Raw genomic sequence first — 19980 nt, forward strand, 5'->3', positions numbered from 1 at the left:
TTTGCTTGTGTTGACTTAGCACTGGGAAGATTCAGCCAAATGTGTCTGTTTGCATTGGAATCTAAATAACATACTTGAAAAATACAGGACATTTAAAAAGGCATGCATATAAAGCTTTCAGAATGCAAGAAACTCAATTTCCACAACATGATTTTAAGAAACTGTTAAGTTCCTCTTGGATGATTCCCATGACTGGGTATCCATAATATCTGTTCACCAGTTGTATTGTGAAGTGCACTTTGGTTCCCTGAGGAGTACCACACAGGAACAAATTGCATGTAGAAGTTATTCACATGGCATTACATGTTTCTGCCACCACCCACAGGAATTACTCATACGCGTCTCAAAATTGTGCCAGGAGAACTGGCAGGACTGAGTTTGCAGATCACAATGAAAAATATTCACCAATATGAGAGAGAGAGAGAGAGAGAGAGAGAAGAGATGACACAAAAAGGAACATCCAAAACACAAGACAACAAGTAACATGTACCAAAGAGAAGGATCTTAAGGCAGTGGTTATTCAAACTTCCACCTAGCATTCTAGTGAGCTCCTGTGGGGTCCAACAGCCCTGATGTCTGCACAAGACCTCCTCTCATGTCAAGTGGCCAGGTCTGCAAGCAACCATTTACTATATATATTTCCCAGAATGACCTCTGGGCTGGCTGCTCTGACCATTGCAAAAAATTAAAAAGGCAGGTCCTAGCCACCCTTGGAACTCTGCCACAGCCACTGCTAACACCAATGGGTTTTCCTGAGGAGGCCTATCTATGTGTAACCCCTCAAAGGTGGAGCTGTCACTGCTTTCTACCATTATGGAACTTTTTCCCAATTCAAAATCAACTTGTTCTTCTGCTAAGGAGTCCCAAAGCATATTTGCTGGGAAATTCATATACATTGCATAGTTGGGCTTATATGTTGACCATGCACAAACTGATAGGACTCCCCATCTTGACATGCACCCAACCCTCTTACAACTGCATATGACAGGAGAGGATCAGGTCAGACTTGCTGACTTGCAGGCAGGGATGGAGGTGGGGAGAAATTTGGTTCCGTTCCCATTTAAAGGTGAACCTACCTAATTCACAGGGACGTGGGTAGCGCTGTGGGTTAAACCGCAGAGCCTAGGGCTTGCCGATCAGAAGGTCAGCGGTTCGAATCCCCGCAACGAGGTGAGCTCCCGTTGCTCGGTCCATGCTCCTGCCCACCTAGCAGTTCGAAAGCACCTCAAAGTGCAAATAGATAAATAGGTACCGCTCTGGCGGGAATGTAAACGGCGTTTCCATGTGCTGTTCTGGTTCACCAGAAGTGGCTTAGTCATGCTGGCCACATGACCCAGAAGCTGTACACCGAGTCTCCTCGGCCAATAAGGCGAGATGAGCGCCGCAACCCCAGAGTCGGCCACAACTGGACCTAATGGTCAGGGGTCCCTTTACCTTTACCTAATTCACAAGTCTTGAAACAATGCGCAAATTAAGAGGCTTGCACTGCTCCGAATTTTGCAAGGCAGTTCTTTGCCCAAGTAATAGGTACACTAGTTAATGTGCATAAAAATGCATTAGTAAAAATAACACAAAAAACTGCATTTTTAAAGGCAAAATTGCATTCAAAAGAGTACTAGGAGAATGATGATGAATTTTCATGTCGCTATACATGCACACACAAGACAAACTAATGGGGAGAATAGAACTTAATACCAGAAAAATGAGAAAACTGGGGGAAACCGAAATTAACACCCCTACTTGCAGCGCAGCTCATCTATCTTTCATGATCTTCTTGTTGGGAAAATCCCTAATGAGCTCCCCCAAAGAGTTTGAAAACCACTGCCTTAAGTGAACATACCCGTGCTTATTCATACCGGAGCTTTAAAAAATGACTGCGGTCGAAGACTTACCTCCAACGCAGCTTGTCTTGTAATCTGGGCAGCACTCCATGAAGAGAAGGCAGCTACTATCACACTGGCAGCCATGATTCCTAGAATACCCTTCCCCACATCTCCCTGCACAGCTTGATATATCTAAAAATCACACAATATGGCTGTAAACATTGCCAAACCAGAATCGTATGTTAGAAAAGAACAAATGGCAAAGCATTGTTGCGTTGTTTCCCCTCACCATTTTTTTTTTAAAATATGCATATTAATTGTAATATGATGGTGTTGGACTTTCGGAGGAAGAGAGGGGAACTAGCCCTGTTGTATATCAGGGCAGGTTGTGTGGAGAGAGTCTCTTCCTTTAAATTCCTGGGAGTTTACCTTAGTGAAGACCTCACTTGGAAAAACAATATAACTCAGGTGGTTAGGAAGGCCCAACAGAGACTCCATTTCCTCAGGGTCTTGCGAAAGAACAATGTTAAACAACAACTGATGACCTTCCACAATAGAAAGTGTCCTCTCATATTGTATTGCAGTGTGGTATGTTGGCTTGACAGCCACAGACACAAAGTCTTTACAGAGGGTGGTGAACACAGCACATGGTATCATGTGCTGTCCCCTGAGCCCGCTAGATGACATCGCCTTAGGAGAGCGAGAAAAATTCTCAGGGACGATTCACACCCCAGCCAGCACCTCTTTAATCTTCTACCCTCGGGAAGGAGATATAGAAGTATAATCAGTCGTACCAACAGGCTAAAAAACAGTTTCTATCTGTGGGCTGTTAGGCTCAGTGGCGTAGCGTGGGGGGTGCAGGGGGGGCCGGCCGCACCGGGCGCAACATCTGGGGGTTAGGGTTAGGGGGCGCAAATCCATGGGTTAGGGGGCGCAAATTACTTGACTTGCCGCAGGTGCTGACAACCCACGCTACGCCACTGGTTAGGCTGCTGAACGGAAAATAATACAGTGCAACTGACTTTTGGGGTTGGTGTGTTGTGCGACAAGCACACAGAGTGCAATGAGATTGAGTGTTTGTGGGGAGGGGAGGGGAGGGGAGGGGAGGGGAGGGGAGGGGAGGGGAGGGAGGCTCGGTTAATTTCATTGTACACAGGTTGTACATTGACAATAAAGGTGTTGTTGTTGTTTAGTCATTTAGTCGTGTCTGACTCTTTGTGACCTCATGGACTAGACCATGTATCATAATCATAATCATCATCATCATCATTATTACTTATAGCTTCAACCTAGCTCCTGTCATAGTCACCAAATTCTTCCTTTTGCCAGAGAAAATGGGGAAGCTGTGGCCTCCAACCCCTATCAGAAACTGGGCAAACCCACTGTGCTCATGTGGGCTTGTATCCAGGCTGCTTTGGATCTCACCTACATCTGTTCGATTAAGAACTGCTTTAATATATTCTGCAGGTGGGTATGAACTGAACGTAGTTCAATGCTGACGTCAATGACATTTTGCTTTATCTTGAACACCCTACTAAAGTAAGCAGCTAATTTGATATCCAGAGCTGTGAGGTTATATGGGTTCTTTAAAAACCACACACACACACACACACCAAAAAAAACGGTTTGACCTAAAAAAAAAAAATTGCTTACATAGCCAGTTGAAGCATTATGGGTTAAGTCAGGCATAGGCAAACTTGCCCTCCAGATGTTTTGGGACTACAACTCCCATCATCCCTAGCTAGCAGGACCCAGTGGTCAGGGATGATGGGAATTGTAGTCTCAAAACATCTGGAGGCCCGTTTTTGCCTATGCCTCGGTTGAGTATTCAGCTAGGTTTTATGAGTAGACCAATGGAAATTAAGTTAACCATATCCATTCATTTCAATGGGCCTATGCTAAGTAGAGCTAAAATTGTGTGTTGCCAAAGAACAGAGTTCAGTAACAGAAAACACTTTAGAAGTTTGCTCCCATCACTTGAGCTATACCACAGGATCCAACTCCTAGGGGCCGGGGTCTCTTTGTCGCTGCCCCCCCTAAAATATCTGATGGCCATTGCCATTCAAATGACGTCTGTGTGCCACATCATGTGACCAGTTATGCAGAGTGGGGCTTACCTGGGGCCCCTCAATATTTTATTCAAGTTGGCGCACCTGAGCTATATAATATAGGGTATGCTACTGGGGAAAATCTGTTATTGTCGTAAGGATATTATAGCTGGTTCTGGTTCTTGGACAACATGCACAATTCACTGGATCGTATCAGTCCTTAAAATAATTTTGTGCTTTTGCAAGCCCTTCAGCTAAAAACCATTCCACTATGCTCATTATTCACGATGCCTGAAAACATTTCAGTGTTGCTTAATATGGCCCTGCCATCTCATTGGAATTGGGTAGTTATTCCATATATTTGGAGACTCACTGTTCTGAGTCCTTCAGGCAGTCACCTTTTCTCCAAGGAAGGATTGTCCAGAATGTGGACTATCCACAGTTACAGCAACCTCATCCATCAGGCTTTAAGCAAATTCTTGCTTAACTCCAATTGCCACACAGTGCCTACAATATATCAGAGGTAGGCTGTGTTTTGCTCTAGCATCATGTTCACTTTTCTCATGTCGTGAAACTAGCTGACATCTACTCTGGTTTTAGCAACAAAAAAAAGTGTAGTTAAGGCAGTGGTGGTGCGTCTGTTAGCTAGGGAGGATGGGAGTTGTAGCCCCAAAACAGCTGGAGGGCCAAGTTTGGCCATGCCTGCCCTAGGGGGTCACTGCCACTCAGTGTGGACAATACAGAACTAGAAGGGCAAAGGGTGTGACTCAGTACAGTGGTACCTCGGGTTAAGTTCTTAATTCGTTCCAGAAGTCCGTTCTTAACCTGAAACTGTTCTTAACCCAAAGCACCACTTTAGCTAATGGGGCCTCCTGCTGCTGCCACGCCGCTGGAGCATGATTTCTGTTCTCACCCTGAAGCAAAGTTCTTAACCTGAAGCACTATTTCTGGGTTAGCAGAGTCTGTAACCTGAAGCGTATGTAACCTGAAGCATATATAACCTGAGGTACCACTGTATGAGGGAGCTTCCTATGCTCTTATGCCGATCTGATTTTATGATATTTTGAAAGTGGACTAGAGGTACATCAACAAGAAAAGACTTGGACGAAAAGGAAGAGCGATGCTTCCATCTACAGTCAGTTCAAAAATGGCTGCCCTTCATTTGGCATCTCCAGCATGGCTCCATATACTCATAAAAACAGGATTGCTCACAATTTGCCACATGAAGCAAACTCTCAAAGGGCTCATCATCCATTACAGTGTCTTGTTGTGAGTTTTTATCATAAGGGGACAGTTACAGCCAGAGGTGCCAACTTGTGAGGGCGATTCAGGGAGCAGGCAGGTGCATTTGCAATGTCATGACATGTCAATGTCATGTGCGTGAGCATCATGCCTCCCTTCCTAAGCCCTGGGCATTGACAGGATACTGCAGCCCTCCTGCCTCCTTCCCAAAGACGGAAGGGCTTTGGGAAGGTGGAGAGAGGGCTCTTGGACTCATCAGAGTATTGTGCCTTCCCTTCCTAAGCTGGGCAGAAGCTCCCATGGCTTTGAGAAGGACTAGCTTAGCATTTAGGGGACTAGCTTAGTCTTCCTAGTCCACTGACCACACACCACTAATTCACAGTTTCAGTTCCAAGCAAAAGACATGTGTGATCCATAGACACAAAACTTTTTCATGTTCCTCTGTCAGATTGAACAACTATTTAATGTTCAAACCCAGATAGGAAATCTCACTAGGATCACAATAGCCTTGGTTTGGGGCTAGTACAAGGCTAGTACAGAATCAGATGAAGAGTATGATTCTAGGCAAATGGTGCGTGTGTGTGTGTGTGTGTGTGTGTGTGTGTGTTGGACTTATTGACTTGTTATTGAGTTGTTCACTGCACCAAGGCATCCTTCACTTTGACCAACGAAGACCAAACATTTAGTAGACAAGCCAAATGAAATTACTCAAGACAAGGAGTCGCAACCAGACACAACAAGAAACAACATGTACACAATACGGAAGACAATGGTCATACTTTTTCAAACAACACAAATTGGACAGACATATGACCATAACATTTCAGAGGAAGAATTGAAACATATAAATTATTTTGTGAAGTTTAAGTAAACCACTGTATGAGCATTTGAGAAGACATGATCTGGTTTCTACAGAGAGTGTAGCCAAAGTATAGACATTAAGTGACTTCTTACAGTTCACTGAAACCACAAGGTGTGCCACACACTGATACAACATAAAACCCTTAATTTCTGTCCTTCATTAAGGACATCTCCACCATGGATGAAAAACAGCAAAAATAAAAAGAAAGAGATCAGATTCTTAGACTGTAATGAATAGAAACTGATATATACCTTAGGTCACTGCACACAGTTTAGTCAAAGTTAAATCCTTGTAAGGGTCATAAATTATTTCCTCTTTAGTGAGACTCAAAAAGTTCTTAACTTCACCATACCCTTAATTTCTGTATTATGCACACATTATGAATATTACAGAAACTTGAAATAAGATGTGCTATTTTAAAATTATTGAGTATTTTTTGTAGTACCGTATATACTTAAAAATAAAAATTATTATTCCGAAGATCATATTTGTCATATTTCTTGACAAAAAAATTCAAAATATTTCAAAATATTTGTCATAGTTCTTGACAAAATTCACATGGCCATCCTAAGCTCAAGCATTATGGTTGCCTAAATGTGCTTTTATTCCAATTAAATCTTAATACTTTGCTTCAGATTAGTTATGGGTTGAGCCGTGAGTCATTAGCTCCTTAAAAAATATTGCTTTTGCTTGACATTTTACAATACCTTGTGAAGAAACTTGCTGTGCCAGGAACACTGAAAGCAATATAAGGGAGATCCTATATATATTCCATGCCATGGTGATTTCCGGGGAATACCTCTTTCCTTAAAATAAACAAAATAAAAAGTTTATTATTATTTTCACCATCATAATTCCAACATGCAGATATATACACTGTTCATAATTTTGATGTGATATGTTATCTGTAAGCTCACAGGGCAATCCTGTACAATGTCTACTTAGAAGCAAGCTACACTGAGCTCAGTGGGACTTGCTCCCAAGTAAGTGTGGATAGAATTGCCATTTTAACATCAATCTAGGAAAATGCATATAACTTATATATGTCATATCAGCTGAGCATGAAGAACATGTAGCAGAAGATTTAAAAAGTCACAGTCTATAACATACTTTGCCAAAGAAAAGTGCTAGATAAATTCTATGTAGATTTATATATAAAAATATTTACATACCACTATTCATTAAAAAAAATCTAAAGAGGTTGAAAAAGTCATATTATGATTGAAGATGTTAAGTAATTTATGCACATATATTCAACCACACTCAGCTCTGTAAAATGAATAATATCTAAAACTCATGGGATCCAATGCATCCTCTTTTTAACAATTTCTAAAGATAAAATGGATATGCACAAAATGAACACATTCAATAACTTTGGGTTAGTTTCAAATATATATTGAACCTATTATCACCTTCATTCCTATCATTACATAAATTATATTTCACAACTCATATATAGTATATGATATAATATAGTTTACTATATTATACAATAAAATTTGTAACATGCAATTTTTTAAATGTCCTATGGGTTTTTTTTAGAAATATTATTTGTTTCTAACCACATGTTAATTATTTACATTTAATTTCTACCCTGTATAATTATAATTATAATCTTTTAAAATGTATGCATAATCTTTCCACATAAAAAGATCTGTCAATCCCAAACAATGCTTAAAATAATCAAATAATCCAACTAAATCCTACTCAGAGTAGACCCATTGATTTCAGTGGGTCTACTCAGTTTATGACTTGGTTGGATATCACCCTTATGTTGTAGTCTATATTCATCCATTAGATTCTCAACGTTTTGTTCCTGGGTGTCCTGAAAGGGTATGAACCCTTTGAACAAAGTTCTGTAACAGAAAAGAGATGTTAGGCTTACCCTCCCAATGGCTGTTTCTGTTTGCAGTGATTCTCCAAATGCTTATATATACCGGTATATATTGGTGAGAATCTATTGGGATGAACTAATTAGGCAGCATGTTAGACAAAACCAACTGTGACAACCCATGACAGCAAATTTTCCACATCTATTGGAAACCATCCCAGAAGACTAGACAGCACCATCTGGAAAACACTCCCATTAAGAAAAATGACTATGAAAAATAAATAAATTTAGACTTATTAGTCAACACATTTAGAATATTTTAGTTAAGCGAACAAACTGTCCCGAGAGAAGAGATGTATCTGGCAGGCATTTGCACTGAATAGCAGTAGCAGATCATCGTGTCAAATAAAACAAAAGAGAAACTTTAAAACATGAAGTACATGTTGAATCATATAGTCATATTGTTTTGGGGAGAGCGTGAAGGAACACCACTGATTTGGGGGTTACTGTAGCCCCTGTTAAAGTCGCTGGAGTCTAACCCCTGGGGCAGGTGGGAGATAATACCCCAAATTCATTCGTTTCTTTTTTTAAAAAAATAATACATCTTTATTGAAAGTTCAAAAAGTACATAATCATATGTGCACCAAACATGGTGAGATGCAAACAAAAAAAGGGGGGGAGAGAAACAGAGCCTGTGCAGAAGGGGAAACTGGGGGGGGGACCCCAAAACTGTATATTTTACAAGGTTGTTGTTGTACTTCACCAGATCTTAACCTATTACAGTATTTGTAAGAATGGATGCCAAATATAATTGAATTTGCCCATGGCAAGTCTGCGTTTTGGGGGGACAGGAGGCGGGCAGATGTGGAGGACTCCCTGGTCCTGAATGGGGTAACTGTGCCCCTGAAGGACCGGTTGTGCAGCCTGGGAGTCATTTTGGACTCACAGCTGTCCATGGAAGCTCGGGTCAATTCTGTGTCTAGGGCAGCTGAGACCCTACTTGCCCGCGGACTGTCTCGCCAGACTGGTGCATGCTCTGGTTATCTCCCGCTTGGACTACTGTAATGCGCTCTACGTGGAGCCACCTTTGAAGGTGACCCGGAAACTACAATTAATCCAGAATGCGGCAGCTAGACTGGCGACTGGGAGCGGCCACCAAGACCACAAAACACCAGTCTTGAAAGGTCTACATTGGCTCCAGTACGTTTCCGAGCACAATTCAAAGTGTTGGTGCTGACCTTTTAAGCCCTTGGCCCAGTATACCTGAAGGAGCATCTCCACCCCCATCATTCTGCCCGGACACTGAGGTCCAGCTCTGAGGGCCTTCTGGCAGTTCCCTCACTGCGAGAAGCCAAGTTACAGGGAGCCTGGCAGAGGGCCTTCTCGGTAGTGGCACCCGCCCTGTGCCACCAGATGTCAAAGAGAACAACTACTACCAGACTTTTAGAAGACATCTGAAGGCAGCCCTGTTTAGGGAAGCTTTTAATGTTTAACAGACTACAGTGGTGCCTCGCAAGACGAAATTAATCCGTTCCGTGAGGCTCTTCGTATAGCGGTTTTTTCGTCTTGCGAACCAAGCCCATTGACAGCTTAGCGGATTAGCGCTATTAGCGGTTTAGCAGCTTTTAGCGATCAGCTGTTAAGCGGCTTAGCGGCTTAGGAAAAGGGGGGGGAAGGGGGAAAAACCCGCAGGAACTCGCAAGACATTTTCATCTTGCGAAGCAAGCCCATAGGGAAATTTGTTTTGCGAAGCGCCTCCAAAACGGAAAACCCTTTCGTCTAGCGGGTTTTCCGTCTTGCAAGGCGTTCGTCTTGCGGGGCACCACTGTACTGTATTTGAATATTTTGTTGGAAGCCGCCCAGAGTGGCTGGGTGGAAACCAGCCAGATGGGTGGGGTATAAATAATAAATTAGTAGTAGTAGTAGTAAGTTGTTCATATGTTGCCAATTTGTATAAGTCTTCAGTCCAATTGTAGAAGGGAGTCACACTTTTATTTTTCCCATTCATCAGTATCAGTCTTTTTGCTGTGGTAGGGGCATGGAGATTCCACTCATATTCTCCTTTTGTTAGGTTCCATGTGCTGGGTATATAATTCAAAAGGATATTTTGCTCTGCAAATGTAAGGTTGTTCCGTACAGTTCTGTTGATGGTTTCAGTTACCTTCTGCCAAAAGTCTTTCAATGTAGGACAATGAAAAAAAAGTATGTTTTAGAGAAGCATTATCCCTGTTGCATTTCCCAGTGAGATGCCTTAGACAGCCCTTTTTCAAACAAACACAATGGGGTCTGGTATATTCTAAATATTATTTTTTTCTGTATGAGCCTCAATTTAAGATCTGGAGACACCCTTGTTATAGCAGTTAAAACCCTTGTTATAGCAGTTAAAACAGTTAAAACAGCAGTTAAGATCCGGAGACACCCTTGTTATAGCAGTTAAAACAGCAGTTAAATTTGACCAAAATTGAGATCTCTAGTTAGTTCTTTATTCCAATCTTCCCTCAATACCTGTATATCCAGTTGGTTTGTTACTACAAAGATTTATATATGTTGATGGCCGGATTTTTTTGTTGCATAAGAATTAATCAACTGTTTCAATATCTCAGGTCTCTGAGGCTTTAAAATCTGCTGGTCCATAGATGGTGATTAGTAAGTGTTTTATCTGGAGATATTGCCATTGAGCATTTGTAGGTAATCTGCATTTGTTTCTTAAGATGGAATACTTATAAAATTCATCGTCTTCATTTATCAACTGGTCTAATGTTAATATACCCAAATTCACCCACCTCTTCCATACAACCATTTCTTTCCCAATTTTTAAAACCACTGAGCCTTTTGGGCTTGCCGATCAGAAGGTTGGCAGTTCAAATCCCCGCGACGGGGTGAGCTCCCGTTGCTTGGTCCCAGCTCCTGCCAACCTAGCAGTTTGTAAGCACACCAGTGCAAGTAGATAAATAGGTGCCGCTGGGGTGGGAAGGTAAATGGCATTTCCATGCACTCTGGTTTCCGTCACGGTGTCCTGTTGCACCAGAAACGATTTAGTCATGCTGACCACATGACCCGGAAAGCTGTCTGTGGACAAACGCTGGCTCCCTCAGCCTGAAAGCAAGATGAGCGTCACAACCCCATAGTCGTCTTTGCCTGGACGTAACTGTCCAGGAATCCTTTACCTTTTACTACTACTACTACTACTACTACTACTACTACTAATAATAATTTATTATTTATACCCTGCCCATCTGGCTGGGTTTCTCCAGCCACCTAGTGCTGCGATAAGGAATTGTGAATGCTCACATGCTCTCACCATATCTTTAATTTTTTAAAAAATATTTTATTTAGGATTTTCTTGTTTTACAGAAGTGTAATGCCTCGTTTTTGTTTTTTTCCCCCATGTAACATTTTTACAAATCCGTTTCATTTGTTGAGGCATTAGGGGGAGAAGAAAAGAAAAAAAAAAAAGGAAAAAGAAAGGGGGTAGAGGGAGGGAAGATGCATGTGGGTGGGGTCAAGTGGTGGTGTTTCTATTATGCTTAATGTATGTAGAGTTTGGCGTCAGCGTTGTTTGTGTTGTTCACTTGTGTTCCTTTGGTGGTGAGAGAGTTTGGGGTTGGCCTAGGGTGTGATTGTTTGTTTGTGATTAGCTGTGGTGATCTTTGTTTTTGTGTGTGAGTGGGGTGGGTGGGTGTTTTGGATCAGGTTAGCCATATTGATTTGTATGTTGTTGGTGGATTATTGTCATTGTCCTGTTGGGCTGTGTATGTGATAAAGGGGAGCCATACCAGGGTGAAGGTGTCTTCTTCTGTTTGTCCCCGTGTCAGTTTCAGTTTATTAGTTAATTTTTCCAGTAGGGCTGTTTCCCATACTATTTGGTACCATTGGTCCATGCTTACTCCTGACAGGTCTCTCCAGTGTCTGATTATGGTGTTTCTGGCTGCTGAAAGTAGGTGGGTTATGAGTTCTTTGTGGTGTAAATGGGCGTTGTTGTCTTGGAAGATGTTTAGTAGGGCCAATTCTGGGGTCACCATATCTTTAATGTAATAAAGTGCGATGGGGCCATGTACTCTAATAATCTGCCCATATTACTTCATCGCATTTTATATTTTAGGCCTAGTGGGAGTGTTGGAAGTCCATGCTTCTCCCTGCTTGTTCCAAAGAAGAATCCCTTCCAGTGGCGTAGCGTGGGGGGGTGCAGGGGGGGCCAGCCGCACCGGGCGTAACATGGGGGGGCGCGCTCGCACTAGCAGCTCTCTGCCCCTACTAAAATCCACGGGTTAGGGGGCGCAAATTACTTGCCTTGCCCCGGGTGCTGACAACCCATGCTACGCCACTGATCCCTTCCAGTAAGTTTAAGAAGCAGGTGAATACGAATCCTGCACCCTGTGTGAGCCACCAGACTAAATGCAGCCCTCCAGCCATGTATTCTGCCGGCAAAAACCTTAACAACTCATTGCTTGTGCAATCCGAGGCAAGAAGGGACCCCCATGGGGCTTATCATGGTATACAGTGGAAGGGGTTGCGCTGAGCCTTGTGTGTGTCATACGCTGTGTCATCCTATACTAAGTCCTTCCAAAAGATGTTCACATACTGAAAAGAAACAACAGGAAGCATGATGTCAATATTATAGCTGCCATCTTATATAATGTCTGTGGAGCTCTGCATTCAAAAATTCGATTGGATTCAGACTGGGTTTACTCTTCACTTTAAAAAAGGTAATCTAAACTCAGCATTTGCTTCCCTGGTGTGCTAATGAAGCTAGGGGGAAGGGTTTAAACAGGTGCCTTTTCCTGTTTGTAACAGGGTGTGTATAATTAAAATAACCAAGTGTACCTATTCAGAGTTGCCATGTTTTTTACTGGCACTGCCTCAGTGCCTTTAAGCAGCCTCCTGATACACAACTATTAAGCTGGTGGTATTTTCTTCAGCACATGTTAAGCTTCCCCAGTTTAATATCTCTGTGTCAGGCTACTGTTAAAGGCAGAGAATCAGGACCAGGAGAGGGGGTTAGAGGAACTGTACCTGTTTGCTTCTGCATCCAGCCACTCTAGTCTTTGCAAAATCCTGAGGACTTGTTTTGGAATTGTCTTTTGGCAAAGGCTTATACAGGCAGGGAGAAAGTTTTATTAGGCAATAAATAAATAAATCAACAAGGAGGCATATCATCATTGCATACCGATATTTAAAATGTGCCTACTACTCCCATGCTGTGTGTTGTGTGGCTGTAGTGTGCAATTATTCCTGTGTAACAGAAAAATCAACTATTTTATAAAATATGAAGATTCTAAGATGAAGATCAGGGGTATGTTTATGGGAAATGTTCACTGCTCATTTGTTCCAACTACCTAGTTGACGTCTCTGTGATGGGAAACACATTTGTGCGCATTTTTAAAAACAAAACAAAAGAAAACATTTTCTCAACCCAAAGGTTAATCAAAGAGGGGGGAAAGAGAAGGGCCATTATTCAAGCAGCCCATTTAATAGTATTTCGAATAAGACAATGTCCAGGAGAACTTTCTAGATTGTAAGAGCTGTTGGGACAGTGGAATGGTCTCAGAAATTGGTGAGCTCTCCTTCACTGAAGATTTTTAAGCAGAGGTTGGATGGCCATCTGCCATGGATGATGTAGTTGAGATTTCTGCATTGCAGGGGGTTGGACTAGATCATAGCTGTCAACATTTCCTTTTTTAAAAGGGAAATTCCCTTATTCCAAATAGGATTCCTCGCAAGAAAAGGGGAAAGTTGACAGCTATGGACTAGATGACCCTTGGGCTCTCTTCCCAAATCTACAATTCTATGATTCCATGAAAAATGGCATTTGTATGGAATTCTCAGTTCAGAGACATAATAGATGCTATCGCTGGGAGGGTTCCGGAAGCTGACAAAACCACTTTTTAAAAAACATAGAAATGCTTTTCATTAGTGATGATCCTTCCATTATTCCACTTTGGTCTGCTGTGTAGTTTTTTTCTGCAGCCAAAAGTCTGTTACAGAATATGTTTATTTTATGGAGTTAAAATTCAACCGTCTTACATAAAAGTCAGGGCATACATTTTAAATACAGTGGTACCTCGGGTTAAGTACTTAATTCGTTCCGGAGGTCCGTACTTAACCTGAAACTGTTCTTTATATATATATATATTTTATTTGGGTTTTTAAACATAAATGCAAAAATAAAGAACAGTATAACAAATATCATAACATCTTTTCATAACATCCTTGGACTCCCTCCCGCCTCCCGCTCCCATTTGCATCAGTGTCAATTCTTGCCAGCAATTTATCATCTTGTTTACACTCTTGTGTCAAATTCATTTAAATATAATCTATAAATTCTCCAAAAGGTTTATAATTTTTTCTCAAATTTACTTATCATCTTAATTCTTTCTAATTTAGTGGTGCACAATTATTTATGATCTAGCATCCTTTCTTAACATTCAACCAAATTACAGTGTTTTTTTAAATAAATCTTGAATTTCTTCCAATCTTCTTCAACCCTCTCCTCTCCCAGGTCTCGGATTCTGCCAGTCATCTCTGCTAGTTCCATATAGTCCATCAGTTGCATCTGCCACTCTTCCAGTGTGGGTAGTTCTTGAGTTTTCCAATTCTTAGCGATGAGTATCCTTGCTGCCGTTGTTGCATACATGAAAAATGTTCGGTCCTTCTTTAACACCTTCTGGCCGACAATGCCCAGAAGGAAGGCCTCTGGTTTCTTGGTGAAGGTATACTTAAATACCTTTTTCAGCTCATTATATATCATTATATATCATTAACCTGAAGCACCACTTTAGCTAATGGGGCCTCCTGCTGCTGCTGCGCCGCCAGAGCACGATTTCTGTTCTCATCCTGAAGCAAAGTTCTTAACCCGAGGTACTATTTCTGGGTTAGCGTATGTAACCCAAGGTACCACTGTAAAACATTATCTTCTTCCATATTGCAGATGTTAGGACTGCGGTTCCCTCAGCTTAGAGCTCCTCTGAGGTGAAATGTGGATGAACGAAGACTTAATTGCTAACTCATGTGACACCATCTCAGAACAGCTGTCTTTCGTGCTGTAATGGGGGTGGGCGCCGGCGAAGTTCCCCATGTGTGTTGTCCGGAAATAGGAGGGCTACTTTCAGAAAGAAGGGATTTTGCTTTCCCCTTCTTCCCTAATGTACTTATGTGCCCTTGTACTTTTTTGAAGATGAGTAGCCTCCTAACATGTGAATTCATTTTTCCATAGCTTTTCCTGCAACTGGTACTGAGTTAGAGGTGTTCTGCAAAAAGGGAGAGAGGAAATCTGGACTAGCCATTAGACCATCTTAGGCCGGGAATGTAGAGTCTGATTCGCTTTTCCTGCCACTGACTCATGAAATGATGTCGGGGTTATGGGGCTATGGGACATTGGATTAAACCCTAAGCAAGAGAGGGAGAAAAAGAATAACAAGAGCTGGGGAAGATGGCTGCACTGAAAAACCATATTTTTCTCTCCATTGGGTGTATAAAGATGGTGGAAACATATGTGGGTTCAGATGTACACCTTATAACAGTTACATCCCCTAATTTATGCATTTTTACATGTTTTTGTACATATTCCTTTGCTGGACTAATGCACTTCAAAAATTGAAGAACTACGAATTTTGCAAGTTGGTTCTCTTTTGGTTCGTGTATTGCTTCAGTTAAGTGTGAATCAGGTTGATTTGTCTTGAAATGCAAACTGAATCAAATTTCTTCCCCACCCCTAGTTCTTTTTAGAAGGCTACAGGGGAGTCATAATTGGTCAAAAACAAGGAGGAGGGTGCAGGAGTGGGGGTTGTAGTTTTGATGGAGGCCTGCCACCTTTCTCCTGCCTCAGTCTAGGCACTCTGCCTGCATGTTCGCCATTTTTTTTTAAATTAAGGAATAGAGCAAATACTTTTTTTGGGGGGGACACAGAGCAAATCTCCAGGTTCTGACTTGTAAGTTCTAAACAGGAGGGCAACCTGAATAGGGAAAAATAGACACAACTTTGAAGCATCTGGTGTTTTGCCTGCAGAATTAAAAGCCGAAACATTTATTTTTTGCTGCGATCATAAGGAACGCTTGGTAAAAGCTGGTAAAATGTGTTTCACTGTTTTCTTTTCATGTTCTGTAATAGTTCGGCCATCACCACTCTGACTGCGATGAATAAGCATTCTCAGAAATTATTGTAAAGAACAACACCCTTCCTTTGGCAGTGCTTTAGTGCGGGTAGGGGGTGCATGAAATGACCAAACACACACGCTTCCTCCACCCCCCCTTTTTTTTAATCACATGCTGGGTGTGAGGTAACTTCCACATAATGTAAATAACAGTTTCGCTTGTACGTTGCAGCTTAGGGTATACGTACGTAAGTAAATAATTCACTCTGTCCACGAGGAGTGAACCCAAAGAACTGCGTTCTGGTGCTTAATAAAGAGGAGTGCATGTGTCTTCCTCAGAGATCATTTGTCAGGACCCAAAGGCAGGTGTTGTTTTATACTTACACTGGAGTAGGGCTGAGTCAAAACGTCTCAGAATAAAACATCTGTTCCCATAGGATTTTCAAAATTTAATTAAAATATTTAGCGTCTGTATAGTGTTCAAAATGCTTCAGGCGTATTATATTAGTACTCTTTACAGCAGAGCTGCAAACCAGATCAGTATTATTATATATTGCAGATGTGTGTGTGTGTGTGAGAGAGAGAGAGGTAGTAACTTCATTCAACTACTGCTTCATTTAACTGTTCTATGCCAGCTCTTATTCAAAACTTTCCATGAGAAGGAAGGTCTACTAGGCTGGGTGCCCTGTGCCTTCTGATCTAATTAAGTTAAATGTTTCAATGACTTCTATGAGACCAAGGGACATGGCTGCAATTAGGATTTATTAATACTGAGCAGAAAGCACCACCCCGCGAACGATGAGGCTTTTCCTCTCTTCCTTTCCCCCATTTGAACAGTTCTCAGTTCTCAGTCTGCATTCTAGAACAAATGCAAAGCCACTGGAATACGTTGTGGAAAAAATGACCCTTTGGAATACTACTGTTTAATTTTGTTTCATAAATGCGTTGAATTTAATTGTTTGCTTTTGGCATCATTGCATCAGATCTAGGTTTAAAGTTGTGGACACAGCACGGCTACATTTAATTTGCCCCTTTGTTGTGTTGGAAGCCGCCCAGCCAGGTAGGCGGGGTATAAATATAATAATAATAATAATAATAATAATAATAATAATAATAATAATAATAAATTTATTATTCATCCTTCACTTCATCTTCCCACTCTAACATTCTGCCGTTTAATCATAGCAATTTCCACCAATCTCTTCTACAAGTATTCAAAATAAAACTTTTTCTTGGTTTTGGTGCTTTTTTAATTTAATTTTATTGGTTTTCACATCTTGCATTACAATACAGATGTCATTGCATTACAATACAGATGTACCAAAGCCAACACCATTTCCTCCCCATCCCCCCATACCTTTACATTTCTATTCTCTACAATATTTTTAGCTTACTTTACTTTAGGTTATCATTACAGTGGTACCTTGGTTTACAGACACTTCAGGTTACAGACACTTCAGGTTACAGACACTTCAGGTTACAGACTCCGCTAACCCAGAAATAGTACCTCGGGTTAAGAACTTTGCTTCAGGATGAGAACAGAAATGGCAGTGCGGTGGCGTAGCAGCAGCGGGAGGCCCCATTAGCTAAAGTGGTACCTCAGGTTAAGAACAGTTTCAGGTTAAGAACGGACCTCCAGAACAAATTAAGTTCTTAACCCGAGGTACCAATGTATTTGAAATGCAAATAGGTTTTCTAAAGTGCAATATGTACTGTTCTTTGTTAGATTCCATAGGCAAGTGGTGGAGTCATGATCTTATGACTTGTTTTGAAGGACTGTGGAACTGAACTTTGAACAGCAGGTTAAAGGGCTGTCTTGTTTCCCTGCACCCCTAAACTGCTAAGAAATATTCTGGAAAGGTGGCAGCTGCAATTCGTGCCTGTTGTTCCAGGCACGTATTTTGCAATCGGAGGCAAAAGAAAGTAAGTTCCAGATTGTGAAAAGACAGATACTATTAATTTTCCAAGTGCATGTGGTCAATAGCTGGAAATCACATCCATGACGTTTGAACGGGCGTGTTCAAACAGGATGTTCTAAATCCTAGCTCCACCTGCTGCGTGCATCACTCTGTTGGATTATCAAGGAAACCAAGTAACCATATGACTCTTTATACAAACATGCAGCTCTCAAATTTTCCCCTTCTCTTTTGCCTTCCTTAATATCAAGTCAGATAAAATGGCACTCTGCTAGCAATAATAACTTCGTGTCCTATCCCTTTAGTAGCCTTTCATTCAAAAGTGATGATATAAAAGACCTGCGTTTGGAAATAACTTAAAATTGGATAGATCCCACGTACAACATTTTTTGTATTTGTTCCAACTTCGTGACAGGAGTGACTGCGTTGAAAAGTCGTGGATTCTGCTTTCCAGCAAAATGACTTCCTTGAAACTCCTCGTACATATATGGATTACTAATTGTACACTGCTACATTTTCTCAATGGGACGCGGGTGGCGCTGTGGGTAAAACCTCAGTGCCTAGGACTTGCTGATCGTATGGTCGGCGGTTTGAATCCCCGCAGCGGGGTGAGCTCCCGTCTTTCGGTCCCAGCTCCTGCCCACCTAGCAGTTCGAAAGCACTCTTAAGTGCAAGTAGATAAATAGGGACCGCTTTATAGCGGGAAGGTAAACGGTGTTTCCGCGTGCTGCGCTGGTGCTGGCTCGCCAGAGCAGCTTTGTCACACTGGCCACGTGACCCGGATGTGTCTGCGGACAGCGCTGGCCCCCAGCTTCTTAAGTGAGATGGGCGCACAACCCTAGAGTCGGACACGACTGGCCTGCACGGGCAGGGGTACCTTTACCTTTTACATTTTCTCAGTGTACAATGATATGTATTGTGGATAATGATGCTATTGTATCGCTGCAATATAACACTCCAAATTCAGACCCTTGGGAGGACTAATTAGGCCCGCAGGCTGAAGGTTTCCTATCCCTTTCCTATAAAATTAAATTTATACCTCTTTTTCTCATTTTTCCAATCTTAAATTCAGTTCACATCTTGCATCAATTTGCAATTGAAAGGCGTAAAAAACCCTCATAAAAATTCACCAGCCTTTTATTGATAATTTCTCCTAATAAACACAGTTTTGATTAATGTGCACATTTTCAGAAGCAATTTCCCTTAATACCATTCATTTTTGTACACTACTTTCACTGCCATCTTCATTTTTATGCACACGCTGCCCTAATAATGTGCAGTGTTGTAAACGTTGCAAAATTCAGATAAGTGTGAATTTTGAAGGACAACTGTGTTTCATATTGTTTCACAAAGTGCGAGATTCAGATTTAAATTCATACTAACTCAGATGTCTCCTCCGTCCCTAGCTGCTTGTGAGCTTTGCTTGTGGACTTTGGACCTTCTCCCTGTTTCTCTTCCTCTAACGCAGCTGTGGGGAGGTGTTCAGAAGCTCCCCACCCTGAAAAATCCCCGTGGATACCCACGAAAGCTTCCTTTCCACTTTGGGTCAACCACAACTTGCCATTATGTCTAAAACAACAAATTGTGTTTAATGGAAACTGTGGTTCATCCTAGCATATGCCAAGTGTCAACACAACTATACAGTGGTACCTTGGGTTAAGGGATGCGGGTGGCGCTGTGGGTTAAACCACTGAGCCTAGGGCTTGCCAATCAAAAGGTTGGCAGTTCAAATCCCCATGACAGGGTGAGCTCCCGTTGCTCGCTCCCTGCTCCTGCCAACCTAGCAGTTCAAAAGCACATCAAAGTGCAAGTAGATAAATAGGTACCGCTCCGGCGGGAAGGTATACGGCATTTCTGTGGGCTGCTCTGGTTCTCCAGAAGCGGCTCAGTCATGCTGGCTACATGACCCGGAAGCTGTACGCCGGCTCCCTCAGCCAATAAAGCGAGATGAGCGCCGCAACCCCAGAGTCAGTTACGACTGGACCTAATGGTCAGGGGTCCCTTTACCTTTACCTTGGGTTAAGAACTTAATTCGTTCTAGAGGTCCGTTCTTAACCTGAAACTGTTCTTAACCTGAGGTACCACTTTAGCTAATGGGGCCTCCCGCTGACGCCGCACCGCCAGAGCATGATTTCTGTTCTCATCCTGAAGCAAAGTTCTAAACCCGA

The 19980-nt window shown here is 42.0% G+C and overlaps 1 protein-coding gene across 2 annotated transcripts in view; it reads right to left on the bottom strand.

Moving 5' to 3' along the window:
* Positions 1-7938, bottom strand: part of PRG4 (proteoglycan 4) — a 40659-nt gene extending 32721 nt beyond the window's left edge. Inside the window, exons 1-3 of one of the 2 annotated variants that reach the window (XM_081865650.1) lie at positions 7861-7938; positions 6683-6781; positions 1893-2015 (exon numbers count right to left, since the gene is read on the bottom strand). In XM_081865650.1, coding sequence (XP_081721776.1) covers positions 1893-2015; positions 6683-6755 — 196 coding nt within the window. In that variant the 5' untranslated portion in view covers positions 6756-6781; positions 7861-7938. The remainder of the gene's footprint in view (positions 1-1892; positions 2016-6682; positions 6782-7860) is intronic. The other variant, XM_081865651.1, reaches the window with a different exon arrangement.
* Between the last annotated feature and the right edge of the window lie 12042 nt (positions 7939-19980).

The sequence above is a fragment of the Podarcis erhardii genome, assembly GCF_964252035.2.
Source record: "Podarcis erhardii genome assembly, chromosome: 6".
Lineage (NCBI taxonomy): Eukaryota > Metazoa > Chordata > Lepidosauria > Squamata > Lacertidae > Podarcis > Podarcis erhardii.